Source organism: Pristiophorus japonicus, chromosome 13 (assembly GCF_044704955.1).
Source record: "Pristiophorus japonicus isolate sPriJap1 chromosome 13, sPriJap1.hap1, whole genome shotgun sequence".
NCBI classification, from domain to species: Eukaryota; Metazoa; Chordata; class Chondrichthyes; family Pristiophoridae; genus Pristiophorus; species Pristiophorus japonicus.
Window position 1 is genome coordinate 27,160,108 of NC_091989.1, and position 23,622 is coordinate 27,183,729.

Here is a 23,622-nt window from a genome sequence, read left to right on the forward strand (position 1 = left end):
ACTCTCGGTGTGGTCTCACCAACGCCCTGTACAGTTGTAGCAAGACTTCCCTACTTTTATACTACATTCCCCTTGCAATAAAGGCCAACATTCCACTTGCCTTTCTAATTACTTGCTGTACCTGCTGCTAACATTTTATGTTTCATGTACGAGGACACCCAGATCCCTTCATAGTCTCTCCATTTAAATAATAATTTGCCTTTCTATTCTTTCTACCAAAGTGGATAACCTCATTTTCCCATATTATGCAGCATCTGCCAAATTTTGGCCACTCACTTAACCTATCTATATCCCTTTGCAGACTCTCTGTGTCCTCCTCACAACTTGCGTTCTCATCTATCTTTGTATCATCAGCAAATTTGACTACAATAAACTCGGACCCTTCATCCAAGTCATTAATATAGTCATTAATGTAAATAGTTGAGGCCCCAGCATCGATCCCTTTGGCAACCCACTTATTACTGTTTGCCAATCTGAACATGACCCAGTTATCTCGACTCTCTGTTTTCTGTTAGTTAGCCAATCCTCTATCCATGCTAATATATTACCCCCAACACCATGAGCTCTTATGTTGCTTAGTAGCCTTTTATGCGGCACCTTATCAAATGCCTTTTGTAAATCCAAATACACCACATCTACTGGTTCCCCTTTATCCACCCTATTCGTTACATCCGCAAAGAACCTTTCCAGAATCTAGGGAATTTTGGAGGATTACAACTATCTCTGCAGCCACTTCTTTTAAGACCCTAGTATGCAGGCCATCAGATCCAGGGGACTGGTCAGCCTTTAGTTTGCCTAGTACTTTTTCTCTAGTAATAATGATTGCTTTAATTTCCTTCCTCCCTTTTGCCCCCTGATTTTCTACTATTATTGGGATGCTTTTAGTATCTTCTACCGTGAAGACAGATATTTGTTCAAAGTCTGTCATTTCCTTGTTTCCCATTATTAATTCCCCAGTCTCAACCTCAATGGGACCAACATTTACTTTAGCCACTCTCTCCCTTTTTATATACTTATAGAAGCTCTTACTGTCTGTTTTTATATTTCTTGCTAGTTTACGCTCATAATCTATTTTCTCCCTCTATTTTTGTTGTCATCCTTTGTTGGTTTCTAAAATTTGCCCGATCTTCTAACCTACCACTAATCTTCGCAACATTGTATTCCCTTTTTTTCCCAATTTGATACCACCCTTAACTTCCTTAGTTAGCCACGGATGGTTCATCCTTTTCATATAGTCTTTCTTTCTCAATGGAATACATCTTTGTTGAGAATTATGAAATATCTCCTTAAATGTCTGCCACTGCTTATCTACCGTCTTACCTTTTAATCTATTTTCCCCAGTCGACTTTAGTCAACTCTGTCTTCATACACTTTGTAATCGCCTTTATTTAGGTTTAAGACACTAGTTTCAGACGCAAGTTTCTCACCCTCAAACTGAATGTGAAATTCTATCATGTTGTGATCACTCTTCCCGAGAGGGTCCTTTACTATGAGGGTCACTAATGAATCCTGTTCCATTTCACATTACCAGATCTAAAGTAACCTGTTCTCTGGTTGGTTCCGCACGTATTGTTCTAAGAAACTGTCCCAAATATACTCTATGAACTCGTCCTCAAGGCTACCTTTGCCAATTTGATTTGTCCAATCTATAAGAAGATTAGAGTCGCCCACGATTATTGCAGTACCTCTCTTACAAGCCCCCATTATTTCTTGATTCATACTCTGTCCTACAGTGTAGCTACTGTTGGGGGGGGGGGGGGGGGGGGAGAGGGGGGCTATGGACTACTCCCATCAGTGACTTCTTTTCCTTATTATTTCTTATCTCCAACCAAACTGATTCTACATTTTGATCATCCAAACCAAGATCATTTTCTCTACTGTACTGATCTCAACCTTTATTCACAGAGCTACCCCACCTCCTTTCCCTTCTGAAATGTCAAGCACCCCTGAATATTTAGTTCCCAGCCTTGGTCACACCTTGCAACCACGTCTCTGCAAAGGCTATCAAATCATTTATTTCTATTTGTCCCATCAATTCATCTATCTTGTTATAAATGCTGCATGCACTCAGATAAAGAGCTTTTCATTTTGTCTTTTTACCATTACCATTTGTCCCTATTTGCTGGTGCACTCTTATGTTTGTATGCCCTCTCCCTTCCTGTCACACTTCGGTTATCATTACCCATATTGCTACCCTGTCCTTTCTCTTTAACTTTCTAAATTTCCCCTCACCTGACTCCTCTGTTGAGCTGGTGGAGAAGCATCTGCCTGCTGATCCTGGCTGACCTCAAGCCTTCCTGGTCTGTATAACTCAGTATCATAAAGGGCTGTACACCTTCACACGTTTTCATAAAGTTATATAGAGAGACGAGAGAAACTGGGAATGTTCTCCTTAGAGCAGAGCGAGAAGGTTAAGGAGAGATTTAATAGTGGTGTTCAAAATTCTGAGGGGTTTTGATAGCGTAAATACGGAGAAACTGTTTCCGGTGCCAGAAAGGTCGGAAACCAGAGGACACAGATTTAAGATAACGCGCTAAAATTCCAGTTGGGAAATGCGGAGAAATATTTTGATGCAGCAAGTTGTTATGATCTGGGATGCACTATCTGAAAGGGTGGTGGAAACAGATTCAATAGTAACTTTCAAAAGGGAATTCGATAAACACTTGAATAGGAAAAATGTGCAGGGCTATGGGAAAAGAGTATGGGAGTGGGACTGAAGAATGGATCTTTCAAAGAGCTGGCACAGACACGATGGGCCAAATGGCCTCCTCCTGTGCTGTATTATGATTCTATTAGTGACTGGAAGAAAGCCCAGAATGAATGAAGTTTAAACAATGAATCTGCCCCAGGACCTGCAAAGTAAGATCCCCCTCAATAAAATAAAGTAACAGCTGATTTTATACTGATACTAGTGGATCTCCAGTCACAATGCTTACAGTCTGGGGTCTGGAGCACGGTTTTGGTGTTTGGCTGCTACCCTGGTCCAACAGAACTGGTGTAAATTTCAGGCTCCAGATCAACAACTGGTTTCCTTTTAGCGGGCAGGGAAGTGGAGCTGAGTCCATGATCAGATCAGCCATGATCTTATTAAATGGCGGAGCAGGCTCGAGGGGCCAAATGTCCTACTCCTGCTCTTATTTCTTATGTTCTTATGTTTTTCATCTGTAATAATTGGACTTCTTCAAGCACAGCTAACACTTCTCCTTCTCCAATCCTGGCCAACCACCATCATTACCTGCGCCCCCTGGTGAAATGTCTCTTGACTGGGTTGCTTGGTCCAGTACCATGGTGTCCAATAATTTGCTGCTAGTGTCTCCAGCCTAAATAGAGAACAGAAGCACAAGTCATAATTAACATCAATGCTTTTGCAGAGATAAAACAGAAAAAGAAAATTAAGTTCCCTCAACTTATAAAATCCCTGAGGCCCTGAATCCTTAAGCCAGCTTCAGTTATACTCACTGTACATTTTCTCCTGTAACTGGTGCCAAATTCTCTAATTAGAATTGATATAATTTAAGAATGGATCAGACTGTTGCCAACGAACCGGAAGTGGTTGCCCATGTGCAGTTCATATTTTATTTGTTTGTTGTCACCGGACTTCCTAAAATGAGGAATAAAGAAGCGTATAAAAAAATCTTTTTCAGTTGTAGTTTAAGTTATTAATTGTGTGAATTGTAGAAATTACTCAGGTGTGAGCCACATGCTGGTGGACTAAATTGTGGTTGGTCAGAGTTGGCAGTTTTCAGGTGGGGAATAGTTTGACCCCAGCACTGTCTATTTTGTCCATGGGTACAGGGTTTGTTAATATATAACAAATTATTCTTCTGAGACTAGAAGCATTCGGAGATTCTTGTAACGGTTGTAAGGACGGTAGACTGGGAATCTCCAACGTTAATGAAACTTTATTAGTGATGTGCTTCAGCACTTCTCGGATCCTCCATCTGTTGTGGCGAGCGTTATTTTTTACATTTGGGACCCGACAGTTATGCGCAGAATGCTGCTGTGCAGCTTCCGGTTCATTGGCAGCAATCACTCCATTTAAGAACACCAAAACTGAGAGGTTATAACTATAAAGAAAGACTGAACAGGCTGGGGCTCTTTTGTCTAGAAAAGAGAAGGCTGAGTGGTGACCTGATGGAGGTCTTTAAGATCATGAAAGGGTTTGATGGGGTAGATGTAGAGAAAATGTTTCCACTTGTAGGGGAGACCAAAACTAGGGTCATAAATATAAGATAATCACTAATAAATCCAATAAGGAATTCAGGAGAATTCCCAGAGAGTGGCAAGAATGTGGAACATGCTACCACAAGGAGTAGTTGAGGCAAACAGCACAGATGCATTTAAGTGGCAGCTAGACAAATATATGAGGGAGAAAGGAACAGAAGGTTAGATGAAAAGGGGTGGGCGGAGGCTCATGTGGACCATAAACACCAGCACAGACCAGTTGGGCCGAATGGCCCGTTTCTCTGCTGTAAATTCAATGTAATTCTATGCAATAAGTAAAATGTTGTTCCCAGCCTGGTGCTCAGCTAAACAGACCAGGAACTTGTGCTGAGTTAACTGATCTCCATATAGGCACTGCAATTGGGCTCATTGTACTGCACTGGGTGAGGAAGCAGCAAATAACCAGGAGATGGGATGAACATAGAAACATGAGTAGGCCATTCAGCCCCTCGAGCCTGCTCCATTATTCAATTAGATCATGGTTGATCTGTATCTCAATTCCATTAACCGCCTTTGATCCATAACCCTTGCTCTTGATCAATGCTGGAAAGTGCACCTGCGGATCTCAGTTGGGTTCAGCCATGACTCCCCCTCACATTTGACTATCATGGTGTCACTCAGCCTCTAGGTTCACAGGAGGTATCAAAGGGCTCATGTGCCCATGGAGCCGTACCCCAGCGAAGAGCCAGAAGAGGAGGCAAACAAGCTGGACACAAAAGGCCAGCGGGAGTCAGCAGTTCGAGCAGTCAGTCGAGGAGGCGGGAGCTCGGAGCAGCGCGAGTCCGGGGTCGGCGAGAGGCCTATAAAGGCCAGCGGGAGTCGAGCAGTTCGAGCAGTCAGTCGAGGAGGCGGGAGCTCAGAGCAGCGCGAGTCCGGGGTCGGCGAGAGGCCTATAAAGGCCAGCGGGAGTCGAGCAGTTCGAGCAGTCAGTCGAGGAGGCGGGAGCTCAGAGCAGCGCGAGTCCGGGGTCGGCGAGAGGCGTGCCGGTGCAGCTACAGGGAGAAGGCAAAGAAAAAAACAAAGGTGATGTCACAGCCTAGGGGGTAAGTGATTGGCTGGTGATTGGTGAGTAGTTTTTCTTTTTCTTCTTATATTAGTCAGTAACTTTTAACATTGTTGTTGCCAATTTAAGTGTATCTAAGGGTTAAGTCATGGCAGGAGAGCTCGGTCGGGTGTTATGCTCCTCCTGTACCATGTGGGAACTCAGGGACACTTCCGGTGTCCCTGACGACTACGTGTGCGGGAAGTGTGTCCACCTCAAGCTCCTGACTGTCCGCGTTGCGGAGTTGGAGCTGAGGGTGGATTCGCTCTGGAGCATCCACGATGCTGAGAATGACGTGAGTATCACGTGTAGTGAGTTGGTCTTACCGCAGGGAAAGGGTCCACAGCCAGCTAGGGAATGGAAGACCAGCAGGAAGAGTAGTGCAAGGAAGGTAGTGCAGGGGTCCCCTGTGGTCATCCCCCTGCAAAACAGATACACTGCTTTGAGTGCTGTTGGGGGGGATGACTCATCAGGGGAGGGCAGCAGCAGCCAAGTTCATGGCACCGTGGCTGGCTCTGCTGCACAGGAGGGCAAGAAAAAGAGTGGGACAGCAATAGTGATAGGGGATTCAATTGTGAGGGGAATAGATAGGCGTTTCTGCGGCCGCGACCGAGACTCCAGGATGGTATGTTGCCTCCCTGGTGCAAGGGTCAAGGATGTCTCGGAGCGGGTGCAGGACATTCTGAAATGGGAGGGAGAACAGCCAGTTGTCGTGGTGCACATTGGTACCAACGACATAGGTTAAAAAAAGGGATGAGGTCCTACGAAACGAATTTAAGGAGCTAGGAGCTAAATTAAAAAGTAGGACCTCAAAAGTAGTAATCTCGGGATTGCTACCAGTGCCACGTGATAGTCAGAGTAGGAATCGCAGGATAGCGCAGATGAATACGTGGCTTGAGCAGTGGTGCAGCAGGGAGGGATTCAAATTCCTGGGGCATTGGGACCGGATCTGGGGGAGGTGGGACCAGTACAAACCGGACGGTCTGCACCTGGGCAGGACCGGAACCAATGTCCTAGGGGGAGTGTTTGCTAGTGCTGTTGGGGAGGATTTAAACTAATATGGCAGGGGGATGGGAACCAATGCAGGGAGACAGAGGGAAACAAAAAGGAGACAAAAGCAAAAGACAGAAAGGAGATGAGGAAAAGTGGAGGGCGGAGAAACCCAAGGCAAAGAACAAAAAGGGCCACTGTACAGCAAAATTCTAAAAGGACAAAGGGTGTTAAAAAAACAAGCCTGAAGGCTTTGTGTCTTAATGCAAGGAGTATCCGCAATAAGGTGGATGAATTAATTGTGCAAATAGATGTTAATAAATATGATGTGATTGGGATTACGGAGACGTGGCTCCAGGATGATCAGGGCTGGGAACTCAACATTCAGGGGTATTCAACATTCAGGAAGGATAGAATAAAAGGAAAAGGAGGTGGGGTAGCATTGTTGGTTAAAGAGGAGATTAATGCAATAGTTAGGAAAGACATTAGCTTGGATGATGTGGAATCTATATGGGTAGAGCTGCAGAACACCAAAGGGCAAAAGACGTTAGTAGGAGTTGTGTACAGACCTCAAAACAGAAATAGGGATGTTGGGGAGGGCATCAAACAGGAAATTAGGGGTGCATGCAATAAAGGTGTAGCAGTTATAATGGGTGACTTTAATATGCACATAGATTGGGCTAGCCAAACTGGAAGCAATACGGTGGAAGAGGATTTCCTGGAGTGCATAAGGGATGGTTTTCTAGACCAATATGTTGAGGAACCAACTAGGGGGGAGGCCATCTTAGACTGGGTGTTGTGTAATGAGAGAGGATTAATTAGCAATCTCATTGTGCGAGGCCCCTTGGGGAAGAGTGACCATAATATGGTGGATTTCTGCATTAGGATGGAGAATGAAACAGTAAATTCAGAGACCATGGTCCAGAACTTAAAGAAGGGTAACTTTGAAGGTATGAGGCGTGAATTGGCTAGGATAGATTGGCGAATGATACTTAGGGGGTTGACTGTGGATGGGCAATGGCAGACATTTAGAGACCGCATGGATGAATTACAACAATTGTACATTCCTGTCTGGCGTAAAAATAAAAAAGGGAAGGTGGCTCAACCGTGGCTATCTAGGGAAATCAGGGATAGTATTAAAGCCAAGGAAGTGGCATACAAATTGGCCAGAAATAGCAGCGAACCTGGGGACTGGGAGAAATTTAGAACTCAGCAGAGGAGGACAAAGGGTTTGATTAGGGCAGGGAAAATGGAGTACGAGAAGAAGCTTGCAGGGAACATTAAGGTGGATTGCAAAAGTTTCTATAGGTATGTAAAGAGAAAAAGGTTAGTAAAGACAAACGTAGGTCCCCTGCAGTCAGAATCAGGGGAAGTCATAACGGGGAACAAAGAAATGGCAGACCAATTGAACAAGTACTTTGGTTCGGTATTCACTAAGGAGGATACAAACAACCTTCCGGATATAAAAGGGGTCAGAGGGTCTAAGTAAGGAGGAGGAACTGAGGGAAATCTTTATTAGTCGGGAAATTGTGTTGGGGAAATTGATGGGATTGAAGGCCGATAAATCCCCAGGGCCTGATGGACTGCATCCCAGAGTACTTAAGGAGGTGGCCTTGGAAATAGCGGATGCATTGACAGTCATTTTCCAACATTCCATTGACTCTGGATCAGTTCCTATGGAGTGGAGGGTAGCCAATGTAACCCCACTTTTTAAAAAAGGAGGGAGAGAGAAAAAAGGGAATTATAGACCGGTCAGCCTGACCTCAGTAGTGGGTAAAATGATGGAATCAATTATTAAGGATGTCATAGCAGTGCATCTGGAAAATGGTGACATGATAGGTCCAAGTCAGCATGGATTTGTGAAAGGGAAATCATGCTTGACAAATCTTCTGGAATTTTTTGAGGATGTTTCCAGTAAAGTGGACAAAGGAGAACCAGTTGATGTGGTATATTTGGACTTTCAGAAGGCTTTCGACAAGGTCCCACACAAGAGATTAATGTGCAAAGTTAAAGCACATGGGATTGGGGGTAGTGTGCTGACGTGGATTGAGAACTGGTTGTCAGACAGGAAGCAAAGAGTAGGAGTAAACAGGTACTTTTCAGAATGGCAGGCAGTGACTAGTGGGGTGCCGCAAGGTTCTGTGCTGGGGCCCCAGCTGTTTACATTGTACATTAATGATTTAGACGAGGGGATTAAATGCAGTATCTCCAAATTTGCGGATGACACTAAGTTGGGTGGCAGTGTGAGCTGCGAGGAGGATGCTATTAGGCTGCAGAGTGACTTGGATAGGTTAGGTGGGTGGGCAAATGCATGGCAGATGAAGTATAATGTGGATAAATGTGAGGTTATCCACTTTGGTGGTAAAAACAGAGAGACAGACTATTATCTGAATGGTGACAGATTAGGAAAAGGGAAGGTGCAACGAGACCTGGGTGTCATGGTACATCAGTCATTGAAGGTTAGCATGCAGGTACAGCAGGCGGTTAAGAAAGCAAATGGCATGTTGGCCTTCATAGCGAGGGGATTTGAATACAGGGGCAGGGAGGTGTTGCTACAGTTGTACAGGGCCTTGGTGAGGCCACACCTGGAGTATTGTGTACAGTTTTGGTCTCCTAACTTGAGGAAGGACATTCTTGCTATTGAGGGAGTGCAGCGAAGATTCACCAGACTGATTCCCGGGATGGCGGGACTGACCTATCAAGAAAGACTGGATCAACTGGGCTTGTATTCACTGGAGTTCAGAAGAATGAGAGGGGACCTCATAGAAACGTTTAAAATTCTGACGGGTTTAGACAGGTTAGATGCAGGAAGAATGTTCCCAATGTTGGGGAAGTCCAGAACCAGGGGTCACAGTCTGAGGATAAGGGGTAAGCCATTTAGGACCGAGATGAGGAGAAACTTCTTCACCCAGAGAGTGGTGAACCTGTGGAATTCTCTACCACAGAAAGTAGTTGAGGCCAATTCACTAAATATATTCAAGAGGGAGTTAGATGAAGTCCTTACTACTCGGGGGATCAAGGGTTATGGCGAGAAAGCAGGAATGGGGTACTGAAGTTTCATGTTCAGCCATGAACTCATTGAATGGCGGTGCAGGCTCGAAGGGCTGAATGGCCTGCTCCTGCACCTATTTTCTATGTTTCTATGTTTCTAGTCTGAATTTCTCCGCATTAAGGATTGGTTATTTTCAGTTGCGATCGTAGAAGTATTCCATATTGGCTAGAAGACACATCTCTCCACATGAGGTTGGCATGATTGACTCATGGCTTCGCTATTTACGAGAAATCTCCACATCTTACGCGTGGCGGGTCGGTATCGACTCGGTCACACCATTGGTACTGGCCACACCATTGTCCTTCAATCGGTCGACACAGTGCAACTGTGTGAGCCTGGATATCAATCAGGAGCAGGAAGCCAGACTGATTTTAATTTCTCTTTAGCACAGGGCCACTGGAGTCAACTGCAACTTCCCAATGAGATCATGTAATAGCACAGATCAGGGATCAAATCTCGAACCTCCTGGTCTGTATGGCTCAGAACTACACAGTGATGTGTTAACCAACAGCGCCCTTGGGAGAGTTTAAGTAGTGGTGTGCATGCAACTGTGCGTGTGAACGTGCGTCTCGGTTTGCGTGCGCGCGCAGGTTATGAAATTGTTCCCACTTACGATGCAGTAAAGCGACCTCCAATAACCCTGTGTTAATCAGCTGAGAGGGAATCAACCAGCTGCAGTACTGGGCCAAGCTATATATTTTAAGCTATGTTCTCTGACTGAAAGCCTATTAACTCCTACATTAAGGCTTGAAGCATCTCAGCTCCCACATAGTTACCTCAGATCCCTTATACACAGCGCACTGCATCAGACACCGAGTTCCATTTTTAGAGTCCCTCCTTTTCGTTCAATGATCAATTACATAACAGTGACTGCGCTGCTTTGGGATATTCTGACAAGGTAATGAGGCTCGACTTAAATACATTTCTTTTCTTGCTTTAACATACAAATCAGTCTCCAAGGATTGGTGTTGCAGTCTGGTTATCACAACCCCACCATTCACATCGACCCATCTTAGATCTAGCCTAATCCAATGGGGTGGAGGTTGAAACAGGCAGTTGACACAAGAACATAAGAAAAGTCAAGGATGAGAAAAGGCCGGTCAGTCCATCGAAGCTCACCTGTTTCATACCCTAACTCTCCCATTGAGGCCCAACCCTCTAGTACCGCAATTCTCCTATAAACGTCCATCCCTCTAGTACTCCAACTCTCCTACAATGTAGTACCCTAACTTTCCTATAAAATCCCATGCCTCTGGCACCCCAACGCTCCTACAAAAGTCCATCCCTCTTGTACTCTAACTCTCCCTATGGTCCCCCAGAAGATGAGACAGGGGAATTAATAATGGAGAACAGAGACGTTGAACAAATATTTTCTTTCGGTCTTCATGGTAGAAGACACTAAAAACATCCCAATAGTGGATAATCAAGGGGCTATAGGGAGGAACTATCACTAATGAAGTAGTACTTGGTAAAATAATGGGATTAAAGGCGGACAAGTCCCCTGGACCTGATGGCTTACATCCCAGGGTCTTAAAAGAACTGATTGCAGAGAGAGTGGATGCATTGGTTGTAATCTACCAAAATTCCCTGGATTCTGGGGCGCTCCCAGCGGATTGGAAAACCGCAAATGTAGCATACCTATTTAAAAAAAGAGGCAAACAAAAAGCAGGAAACTATAGACCAGTTAGCCCAACATCTGTCGTTGGGGAGTCCATTATTAAGGAAGCAGTAGTCAGACATTTAGAAAAGTATAATTCAATCAAGCAGAGTCAGCATGGTTGTATGAAAGGGAAATCACATTTGACAAATTTGCTGGAGTTCTTTGAGGATATAACAAGCAGGGTGGATAAGGGGGAACTCGCGGATGTGGTGTATTTGGATTTCCAGAAGGCATTCAATATGGTGCCACATAAAAGGTTACTGCACAAGATAAAAGTTCACGGGGTTGGGGGTAATACATTAGCATGGATAGAGGATTGGCTAACTAACAGAAAACAGAGAGTCGGGATAAATGAGTCATTTTCCGGTTGGCAAACAGTGACTAGTGGGGTGCCGCAGGGATTGGTGCTGGATCCTCAACTATTTACAATCTATATTAATGACTTGGATGAAGGGACCGAGTATAATTTCGCAAAGTTTGCTGATGATACAAAAATGGGTGGGAAAGCAAATTGTGAGAAGGACACAAAAAATCTGCAAAGGGATATATACAGGTTTAGTGAGTGGGCAAAAATTTGGCAGATGAAGTATAATGTCAGAAAATGTGAGGTTATCCACTTTGGCAGAAAAAAATAGAAAAGCAAATTATAATTTAAATGGGAGAAAAATTGCAAAGTGCTGCAGGACAGAGGGACCTGGGGGTCCTTGTGCGTGAAACACAAAAAGTTAGTATGCAGGTACAGCAAGTAATCAGGAAGGCAAATAGAATGTTGGCCTTTATTGCAAGGGGAATAGAGTATAAAAGCAGAGAAGTCTTGCTACAACTGCACAGGGTATTGGTGAGGCCACACCTAGAGTACTGCATACAGTTTTGGTCTCCGTATTTAAGGAAGGATATACTTGCATTGGAGGCTGTTCAGCGAAGGTTCACTAGGTTGATTCTGGAGATGAGGGGGTTGACTTATAAAGATAGATTGAGTAAGTTGGGCCTATACACACCGAAGTTCAGAAGAATGAGAAGTGATCTTATCGAAACATATAAGATAATGAGGGGGCTCGACAAGGTTGATGCAGAGAGGATATTTCAACTCATAGGGGAAACTAAAACTAGGGGACATAGTCGCAGAATAAGGGGCCGCCCATTTAAAACTGAGATGAGGAGGAATTTTTTCTGAGAGAGTTGTAAATCTATGGAATTCTCTGCCCCAGAGAGCTGTGAAGGCTGGGTCATTGAACATACTTAAGGCGGAGATAGACAAATTTTTGAGCGATAAGGGAATAAAGGGTTTATGGGGAGCGGGCAGGGAAGTGGAGCCGAGTCCATGATCAGATCAGCCATGATCTTATTAAATGGCAGAGCGGGCTCGAGGGGCCAGGTGGCCTACTCCTGCTCCTATTTCTTATATTCTTATGTTCTCCCACCAATCCAGATACAATTAAAATTGATTTTGCAGTTTAAAAAAGTCTTCCAAATATAGATTTCAGGTCCACTCCAGACTTGAGCCCATAATCTAAGCTGACATATTAGTGCAGTATTGAGAGAGTGCTGTGCTGTTGGAGGTGTTGTCTTTTGGATGAAATGTTAAACTGAGGCCCCAAATGTCCTCTCAGGTGGAGGTAAAAGATCCTATTTCGAAGAGAGCAAGGAAATGTTCCCTGGTATCCTGACCAATATTTAAATCTCAACCAACATCATTAAAAAATAATTATCTGGTCATTTATCTCACTACTGTTTGTGGGAGCTTGCTATGCATAAAACATAGAAAATAGGTGAAGGAGTAGGCCATTCGGTCCTTCGAGCCTGCACCACCATTCAATAAGATCATGGCTGATCATTCACTTCAGTACGCCTTTCCTGCTTTCTCTCCATATCCCTTGATCCCTTTAGCTGTAAGGGCCATATCTAACTCCCTCTTGAATACATCCAACAAACTGGCATCAACAACTCTCTGCGGTAGAGAATTCCACAGGTTAACAACTCTCCGAGTGAAGAAGTTTCTCCTCTTCTCAGTCCTATATGGCTTATCCCTTATCCTTAGACTGTGTCCCCTGGTTCTGGACTTCCCCAACATCGGGAATATTCTTCCTGCATCTAACCTGTCCAGTCCCGTCAGAATTTTATATGCTTCGATGAGATCCCCTCTCATCCTTCTAAACTCCAGTGAATAAAGGCCCAGTCAATCCAGTCTCTCCTCGTATGTCAGTCCAGCCATCCGGGAATCAGTCTGGTGAACCTTCGCTGCACTCCCTCAATAGCAAGAACGTCCTTCCTCAGATTAGGAGACCAAAACTGAACACAATATTCCAGGTGAGGCCTCACCAAGGCTCTGTACAACTGCAGTAAGACCTCCCTGCTCCGATACTCAAAACTCCTAGCTATGAAAGCGAATACACCATTTGCCTTCTTCACCGCCTACTGTATCTGAATGCCAACTTTCAATGACTGATGCACCATGACACCCAGGTCTCGTTGCATCTCCCCTTTTCCTAATCTGCCGCTATTCAGATAATATTCTGCCTTCGTGTTTTTGCTCCCAAAGTGGATAACCTCACATTTATCCACATTATACTGCATCTGCCATGCATTTGCCCACTCAACTAACCTGTCCAAATCACCCTGCAGCCTCTTAGCATCCTCCTCACAGCTCACACCGCCACCCAGTTTAGTGTCATCTGCAAACTTGGAGATATTACACTCAATTCCTTCATCTAAATCATTAATGTATATTGTAAATAGCTGGGGTCCCAGCACTGAGCCCTGCGGCACCCCACTAGTCACTGCCTGCCATTCTGAAAAGGACCAGTTTCTCCCGACTCTCTGCTTCCTGTCTGCCAACCAGTTCTCTATCCACGTCAGTACATTACCCCCAATACCATGTGCTTTAATTTTGCACATCAATCTCTTGTGTGGGACCTTGTCAAAAGCCTTTTGAAAGTCCAAATATACCACATCCACTGGTTCTCCCTTGTACACGCTACTAGTTACATCCAGAAGATTTGTCAAGCATGATTTCCCTTTCATAAATCCATGTTGACTTGGACCGATCCTGTCACTGCTTTCCAAATGCGCTGTCATTTCATCTTTAATAAGTGATTCCAACATTTTCCCCACTACCGATGTCAGGCTAACCGGTCTGTAATTACCCGTTTTCTCTCTCCCTCCTTTTTAAAAAATTGGTGTTACATTAGCTACCCTCCAGTCCATAAGAACTGATCCAGAGTCGATAGACTGTTGGAAAATGATCACCAATGCATCCACTATTTCTAGGGCCACTTCCTTAAGTACTCTGGGATGCAGACTATCAAGCCCGGGGATTTATCGGCCTTCAATCCCATCAATTTTCCGCCTAATAAGGATATCCTTCAGCTCCTCCTTCTCACTAGACACTCGGTCCCCTAGTACTTCCGGAAGGTTATTTGTGTCTTCCTTCGTGAAGACAGAACCAAAGTATGTGTTCAACTGGTCTGCCATTTCTTTGTTCCCCATTATAAATTCATCTCAATCCGACTGCAAGGGACCTACGTTTGTCTTCACGAATCTTTTTCTCTTCATATATCTATAGAAGCTTTTGCAGTTTTTATGTTCCCGGCAAGCATCCTCTCATACTCTATTTTCCCCCCTCCTAATTAAACCTTTAATCCTCCTCTGCTGAATTCTAAATTTCTCCAAGTCCTCAGGTTTGCTGCTTTTTCTGGCCAACCTATATGTCTCTTCCTTGGATTTAACACTATCCTTAATTTCCCTTGTTAGCTACGGTTGAGCCACCTTCCCACCTTTATTTTTACTCCAGACAGGGATGTACAATTGTTGAAGTTCATCCATGTGATCATGTTTGCCATTGCCTATCCACCGTCAACCTTCTAAGTATCATTTGCCAGTCTATTCTAGCCAATTCATGTCTCATACCATCAAAGTTACCTTTCCTTAAGTTCAGGACCCTAGTCTCTGAATTAACTGTGTCACTCTCCACCTTAATAAGGAATTCTAACATATTATGGTCATTCTTCCCCAAGGGGCCTCGCACAACAAGATTGCTAATTAGTCTTTTCTCATTACACATCACTCAGTCTAGGATGGCCAGTCCTCTCGTTGGTTCCTCGACAGAAAACCATTCCTAATACACTCCAGGAAATCCTCCTCCATCGTATTGCTACCAGTTTGGTTAGCCCAATCTATATGTAGATTAAAGTCCCCCATGATAACTGCTGTACCTTTATTGCACACATCCCTAATTTCTTGTTTGATGCTGTCCCCAACCTCACGACTGCTGTTTGGTGGTCTGTACACAACTCCCACTAGTGTTTTCTGCCTTTTGGTATTCCGCAGCTCCACCCATACAGATTCCACATCATCCAAGCTAATGTCCTTCCTTACTATTGCGTTAATTTCCTCTTTAATCAGCAACGCTACCCCACCTCCTTTTCCTTTCTGTCTATCCTTCCTGAATGTTGAATTCCCAGACTTGGCCACCCTGGAGCCACGTCTCCGTGATGCTAATTATATCATATTCATTAATTGCTGCCTATGCAGTTAATTCGTCCACCTTATTACGAATTCTCCTCGCATTGAGGCACAGAGCATTCAGGCTTGTCTTTTTAACACTTTGCCCTTTTAGAATTTGGCTGCAATGTGGCCCTTTTTGATTTTTGCTTTGGGTTTCTCTGCGCTCCACTTTTATTTTTCTTCTTTCTATCTTTTGCTTCTGCCCCTACTTTACTTCCCTCTGTCTCCCTGCATACGTTCTCATTCCCCTGCCATATTAATTTAACCCCTCCCTAACAGCACTAGCAAACACTCCCCCTAGGATATTGGTTCCGGTCCTGCCCAGGTGCAGACCGTCCGGTTTGTACTGGTCCCACCTCCCCCAGAACCGGTTCCAATGTCCCAGGAATTTGAATCCCTCTCTTCTGCACCACTCCTCAAGCCACGTATTCATCTGAGCTATCCTGCGATTCCTATTCTGACTAGCACGTGGCACTGGTAGCAATCCTGAAATTACTACCTTTGAGGTTCTACTTTTTAGTTTAACTCCTCGCTCCCTAAATTCAGCTTGTAGGACCTCATCCCATTTTTTTACCTATATCGTTGGTACCTATATGTACCACGACAACTGGCTGTTCACCCTCCCTTTTCAAAATGTCCTGCACCCGCTCCGATACATCCTTGACCCTTGCACCAGGGAGCCAACATATCATCCTGGAGTCTCGATTGCGGCCGCAGAAACGTCTATCTATTCCCCTTAAATAGAATCCCCTCCCACTATAGCTCTCCCAGTCTTTTTCCTCCCTTCCTATGCAGCAGAGCCACCCACGGTGCCATGAACTTGGCTGCTGCTGCTCTCCCCTGATGAGTCATCCCCCTCAACAGTACCCAAAACAGTGTATCTGTTGTGCAGGGGGATGAATGCAAGGGACCCCTGCACTACCTTCCTTCCACTGCTCTTCCTGTTGGTCACCCATCCCCTATCTGGCTGTGTACCCTTTACCTGCGGTGTGGCCAACTCACTAAACGTGCTATTCACGACATCCTCAGCATCGCGGATGCTCCAGAGTATATCCACCCGTAGCTCCAGTGCCGCAATGCATTCTGTCAGGTGCTGCAGGTGGATACACTTCCCGCACATGTAGTCGTCAGGGACGCTGGATGCGTCCCCGAGTTCCCACATAGCACAGGAGGAGCATAACACATGTCCGAGCTCTCCTGCCATGACTTAACCCCTAGATTAACTTAATTTGGCAACAACAATGCTAAAGGTTACCTACTGATCGGGAAAAGAAAAAGAAAAACTACTCACCAATCACCAGCCAATCATTTACACCCTTGGCTGTGACATCACCTTTCAATTTCTTTCCATTTCTTTGTTTACCTTCTGCCCCCGCTCTGCCTCCTCGACGCTGCCGCCGATCCCCGGACTCCCGCTGGGCCTTTATAGGCCTCACAAACACCCTCTCTGCCTCCTCGACGCTGCCGCCGATCCCCGGACTCCCGCTGGGCCTTTATAGGCCTCACAAACACCCGCTCTGCCTCCTTGACGCTGCCGCCGATCCCCGGACTCCCGCTGGGCCTTTATAGGCCTCACAAACACCCGCTCTGCCTCCTTGACGCTGCCGCCGATCCCCGGACTCCTGCTGGGCCTTTCTAGGCCTCACGAACTCCCGCTCCGCCTCCTCGATGCTGCACAAATTGATTGCTACGTTTCCCGACCTTACAACAATGCCTACACTTGGGACATCCTGAGCTTGCGAAAGGCACTATATAATTGCAAGTTCTTTATTTTCAAGTCTCATAATCTATCTGGGAGAACCTCGACGTACCTGTGCCAGCTCCTGACAGTGCAGACAGTTCTTCCAACTATACTGCCCATCACTGAAGGCAGTGTTGGACCTCGTCGTCGATGTCGGCCCTTATTGACAGTAGGCTCCCGAGGTATGGAAAATGGTCCACATTGTCCAAGGCCTCGCCGTGGATTTTGATAACCGCGGAGGCAGTGCTGTGTCGCTGGGGCAGGTTGGTAGAGGACCTTTGTCTTACGGATGTTTAGTGCAAGGCGCATGCTCTCGTAAGCCTCAGTGAAGGTGTTGACGATGGCTGGGAGTTCGGCCTCTAAATGTGTGCAGACGCAGGTATCGTCTGCATACTGTAGATCGATGACAGAGGATGGGACGGCCTTTGATCTGGCCTGGAGGCGGCGGAGGTTGAACAGATTCCCATTTGTCCTGAAAGCGAGCCCCAGGTGGGCAGAGGAAACGTTTCAAGGACACCCTCCTCCTTGAAAAAATACAACATCCCCACCAACGCCTGGGAATCCCTGGCCCAAGACCGCCGAAAGTGGAGGAAAAGCATCCGGGAAGGCGCTGAACACCTCGAGTCTCTTCGCCGAGAGCAAGCTGAAGCCAAGCGTCGACAGCGGAAGGAGCACGGGTAGCAACCCAGACACCCCACTCACCTGTTCCTTCAACCACCGTTTGCCCCACCTGTGACAGAGACTGTGGGTCCCACATTGGACTCTTCAGTCACCCGAGAACTAATTTCTAGTGTGGAAGCAAGTCATCCTCGACTCTGAGGGACTGCCTATGATGACTGCCCATCATACTATCTGGGACAGTGAAGTCATGCTCAGACCCAGACAGAGATGATGCTCCCAGAGAGGCCCCTGAAGATAAACAGTTGGTCTTCTGTCAGTACCTGAATACACCCCCGAGTGTCCTGAGCCAATGCCACAGTCTCCGTCTGTTGTTCCAGTTCTTTGATCCTGGTTCGCAGATGTTCTGTTGAAACATAAATGAAGACATCTTCAGTTTTGGTTTCTGCTTTTAGTGACACTCTTCACTTCCACACCGGAGCAACAAATGGCACAGTACACAACAGTGCCTCAAAGCACTAGCAATTCCCGTCTACGCATGGATTTATAATCCTGCAAAAAACAGAGGGTAGACCCCAATTCGCTACACTTATACAGAGACCAGACTCTCCCAGTTCTATACACCGAGACAGGGAAGGGGCTGGAGGTATGATACTTGAGCGGCAAATCGTGCTTCATGAAACTAAGTGTAGAAATGTGTGGGATTCTCTGTGGGGTGCTGAGCTTTGCGTGTCACACGTGAGTGATATTTTTGCAATGGATTATTTTATTCCAGAAACCCACAATGCTCTCACATCTACGTGCAACAGCGGGTACAAGGGTCAGGCCGCGCACAAAATGCAGGACTCTGCGTGTTTTCAGAGTCTGCAGTGTTCCTGTTGGTGAGGAAATAACCCATTCACCAAAATTCTCTCTCACTACTCCGCTGGATATAAAAGATCCCATGACAGAGCAGGAAGCTCTCCCAGTGTCCTAGCAACATACCTTCCTCGACTAACATCCACAAAATACAGATTATATGGTCATCCATCTGTTTTAAGAATCTATAGCTCCATTCTAAAACAAACCCATTTACCATTTTCAGTCTTGACCTCCTCATAGTCCATTGTCCTCCACAAAAGGCTTCCTTTCTCCTCCTCCAGCTCTGCCAATCTGTTCTGCGATTTCACCTCCTGCTCCTCAGTAGCAGTCTGAAAGACAGGGGGGATGGAGAGAGGAATAAAAAATAAAACATAAATTACTGGATGGAACAGATCATCCTGTTTCAGATCATAGGAACCTCAATATTATGATTTTTATGGGGAACTAAATACATTGCCCACAGTCAGTTGACAAATATCAGTTTATTTTTATATACAAGACAGCGACAGAGTTATGCGAGAGATGTCAGAAATTCACCTCATTCTGCCATCTACTGGCCAAAGCCTGAAACTGCACTATTACGGGAAACTGCTTACATGCAGGATTTCCAATCCAAATATTTACATAGAAACATAGAAAATAGGTGCAGGAGTAGGCCATTCGGCCCTTCGCGCCTGTACCACCATTCAATGAGTTCATGGCTGAACATGCAACTTCAGTACCCACTTCCTGCTTTCTCGCCAGACCCCTTGATTCCCCTAGTAGTAAGGACTACATCTAACTCCTTTTTGAATATATTTAGTGAATTGGCCTCAACAACTTTCTGTGGTAGAGAATTCCACAGGTTCACCACTCTTTGGGTGAAGAAGTTTCTCCTCATCTCGGTCCTAAATGGCTTACCCCTTATCCTTAGACTGTGACCCCTGGTTCTGGACTTCCCCAACATTGGGAACATTCTTCCTGCATCTAACCTGTCTAAACCCGTCAGAATTTTAAGTTTCTATGAGATCCCCTCTCATTTTTCTGAACTCCAGTGAATACAAACCCAGTTGATCCAGTCTTTCTTGATATGTCAGTCCCGCCATCCCGGGAATCAGTCTGGTGAATCTTCGCTGCACTCCCTCAATAGCAAGAATGTCCTTCCTCAAGTTAGGAGACCAAAACTGTACACAATACTCCAGGTGTGGCCTCACCAAGGCCCTGTACAACCGTAGTAACACCTCCCTGCCCCTGTACTCAAATCCCCTCGCTATGAAGGCCAACATGCCATTTGCCTTCTTAACCGCCTGCTGTACCTGCATGCCAACCTTCAATGACTGATGTACCATGACACCCAGGTCTCGTTGCACCTCCTCTTTTCCTAATCTGTCACCATTCAGATAATAGTCTGTCTCTCTGTTTTTACAACCAAAGTGGATAACCTCACATTTATCCACATTATACTTCATCTGCCATGCATTTGCCCACTCACCTAACCTATCCAAGTCACTCTGCAGCCTCATAGCATTCTCCTCGCAGCTCACACTGCCACCCAACTTAGTGTCATCCGCAAATTTGGAGATACTACATTTAACAACTTCCCACAGAGGGTGGGGAATGTGTGGGACGGACTATCCAGGGGGACAGTGGAGGATGATAGTTTTGGCACATTCAAGAGAGAGCTGGATAGTATTCTGGTGAAAGAAGATTTTAAAGGGGTGTATGAGATAAAGATAGAACATGAGATTGCTTGAACTTTGGCTCGAGTCAGGTGGACTATAATATTCTGTCCCAGTTTGTACAATACTGCAACAGAAATGAAAGGTTTCTGTTTTCCTGTTGAAGGACATGGAGGAGATTAAACCTTTTAACTGCGAGGTGACTGAGATCATGAAGGAAGGTGACGCCTGCGGCATGGGATCCTCAGCAAAACCGCATCGCATTGGAGAATGCACAGATTGGACAATGAGCCGGGGGGGGGTGTGGAAGAGTTGGAATCACTGAAATGTAGTTGGGATTGCAGATGGGAAACAAGACAGGACACTGAGGCAGTTGACAGAAACAACAACAACTTGTATTTATATAGCACCTTTATCATGGTAAAACATCCCAAGGCACTTTACAGGAGCGTTAAAAAAACATTTGACACCGAACCATATAATGAGATATTCGGGCAGAGGTCAAGGAGGTAGATTTTAAGGGGCGTCTTATAGGAGGAAAGAGAGGTAGAGAGGTTTAGGGAAACAATTTCAGAGCTTAAGGCCTTGGCAGCTGAAGGCACGGCCAGCAATGGTGGAGTGATTAAAATCGGGAATGCTCAAGAAGGCCAGAATTAAAGAAGCGCCGAGATTTCTGAGTATAGTGGGCAATTGGAAAACATGCAAGAGATGATGCCCAGACATAACCATATACACACAGATAAAGGGGAGGTCCAGACACACCAACTTGCAGGAGTCTCCAAGAACAGAAACATGGAAACTTACACAGCTCACAAGGAGGCCATTCAAAAATAATCCCACTGCCCTGTTCTTTCCCCATAGTCTTTTATCTTCCTCTGCTTCAAATATGAACAGAACTATACATCCAGCAGACACTGTCCATTTATACATTCTAAACAAAACCCAGGAATGATGCAGAACTGGTTATGGAAATAATGCAGGAACTTGCTATCACCCGCCACCCCACCTCCCCCCAACCCCACATCACACAACGTTTAACATAGAAAATGTCCCACGGTGACTGAACAACAGGCTCCCACAAAGTTCTGTCCTGGCACTCATATTATTCAACGTTTACACCAGTAACCTGCCAGAAACAGAGTTCCTCAAGTTCGTATACACTGATGACATTGTCTTGGCCACTCAAAACATGAATCTGTCTGTCACCGAGGAGACCCTGACCAGGGATTTACAGAGGATGGAGGCCTACTTCTGCCGATGGCGACTTTGGCCAAACCTGCAAAAGACCATCACCTCGATTTCCCACCTCAACACCATTAAGCAAACCAAACTTTGAAAGTCTCCTTTTACGGCGCAGAGGTAAACCATCCCCCAAAAATGCTCCTTACAAACATCGCACCGCCACACCTAAGCCGCGAATATGCAGTCTCCAGAGAATATACACCAGCAAAGACATGCCGATCCAGGCCGACTCGCACAACCCACGACCAACCCGTCTCAAATCTAGGAGGCCATTTTGGACCGTCACCGAAGCCCTTCAGCGATCTCCCCTCAGCCTTGATGACCGATGGCGAAATGCTTGGAAGAACTGTGGCATACAGAATGGATTCCTTATAGAGAACCCCACAGTACAACCTGAAGGATCAAACCTTCCTCGCAAACAGTGGACAGCCATCAACCACCTCAGAACTGGTCATGGTAGATGTTGCCACCTTCTCCATAGATGGAAGATTAAAGCAGCCCCATCGTGCGACTGTGGAACTTCTAATCAGACCCTGGAGCACATCATTGAGCACTGCCCTCAGAGGAAATGTGTAGGCAGCCTACAAGATATCCACGCGGTTACACTGGAAGCTTTGGCCTGGATATCTGATTTAGATATTGATATTTGATTTGCTTTGCGACTACCATACAAAAGAAACGATGACAACCGAGGAGTAACGGTCACGGAGCAGGGATGGTGGAAGGGTCAGGAGAGGTCACTGAATGCATAATCAGGATTAGAGAAGGCTTTTAAAGGCGGGGAGGGAAGTAGGCAGACAAAGAGATTCAAGGAGGAGTCTCAGAGATTGGGGCAAAGATGGCTGAAGGCTCCACCTTTACTGGTGGAGTGAGGGGAGGGAAGGTGTACAGGGGGCCAGAGCTGGAGAACAGACGGATATGGGCTGGGACAGATAGCTGGAGGAGGCTACAGAGGTAGGGTGGGAGGCCATGGAAGGATTTATAAAAAAGAACAAGGTTGTTGAATTTGGTGTATTGGAGAATGGGAGACAATGGAAGATGGTGAGTGATGGGCAAAAAGGACTAAGGATAGGCAATAGAGTTGGGAAGAGCTGGTATTTCTTAAGGATGACGCCAGGGAGGTCTAAAGAAGGGACTTGGAGAAGTCTCGTCTGGGGGAAATAAAGGCAGATGTACTGCACATAAATAAAAATGTGAGCAGCAATATGGTTTGAGCCATTACTCGTCTAGGTGCCGTTGAATTACTATACTGTAGCATCTGCTGGTTCACTCAGCAGTTAGAATCAACTGGGAACAAGCATCAATAACCAGTGAAATCCAACTGCGTAAGCAAGATTGACACCTAACCAGGAAATTAGAAGTGGCACAGAGACAGTTTACAACCCAAGCTGCTTAAGGCTTAATCTCAGTCCTGAAATAGCTGCTCAGCTGCAGGTTTGAAGCAGTAATGTTATTTTGCACCTTCATTTCCTTACTTAATGCACGAGGGAATGGCAAACACGTGCTGCATTAATCCCAATGCAGTGTGCCGAGACTGCACAGAAACAGGGGTAACCGAATAAAGCATTGATACCCATGAAATGTAGCGAGGACAACGTATTAACTTTCAGAGGAATTAAAAAGCTTTATCCAAAAGCTCCCAAATGTACGCCAGGGTGTGGTATTGATACACACGGCAGAACTTCGGAGCTTCCAGCCCCAGTCTGTCCTGGGTTAGCTGGGCCCAGTTGGATTACTAGTTGGCCTCAGCTCCCATCCCTGACCACTTATTCACTAACCCCTGCTGGAGAGAGCCCCAGGCATGGATGTTGGGCGAGGCCAGGATCGTGCTCAGTTGTGATGCTCCACACGGTCGAACAGCCTGCCAACACGCATAGTCTAGGCTCACACACAAAGAACGGGTGAAGTGCTAGAGAGCAGTCAGTGCCATGGAGTCGTGCTCCTTTGAGCCTCAGGGTCTTCAGGAGGAGATAACTGGGTGACTGTGGGCAAAAACCCACTATGCGAGGGATGGGAGATTCCGATGATATC

The 23,622-nt window shown here is 45.7% G+C and overlaps 1 protein-coding gene across 3 annotated transcripts in view; it reads right to left on the reverse strand.

Annotated features, from left to right (window-relative positions):
* The window catches only part of LOC139278470 (golgin subfamily B member 1-like), a 97,446-nt gene that overhangs the window by 45,651 nt on the left and 28,173 nt on the right, over positions 1-23,622 (reverse strand). For 2 of the 3 annotated variants that reach the window (XM_070897285.1, XM_070897284.1), the window contains 3 exons: positions 18,906-19,020; positions 18,154-18,236; positions 3,236-3,320 (listed from right to left, as the gene is read on the reverse strand). In XM_070897285.1, coding sequence (XP_070753386.1) covers positions 3,236-3,320; positions 18,154-18,236; positions 18,906-19,020 — 283 coding nt within the window. Of the gene's footprint in view, positions 1-3,235; positions 3,321-18,153; positions 18,237-18,905; positions 19,021-23,622 lie in introns of those variants that run through there. The other variant, XM_070897286.1, reaches the window with a different exon arrangement.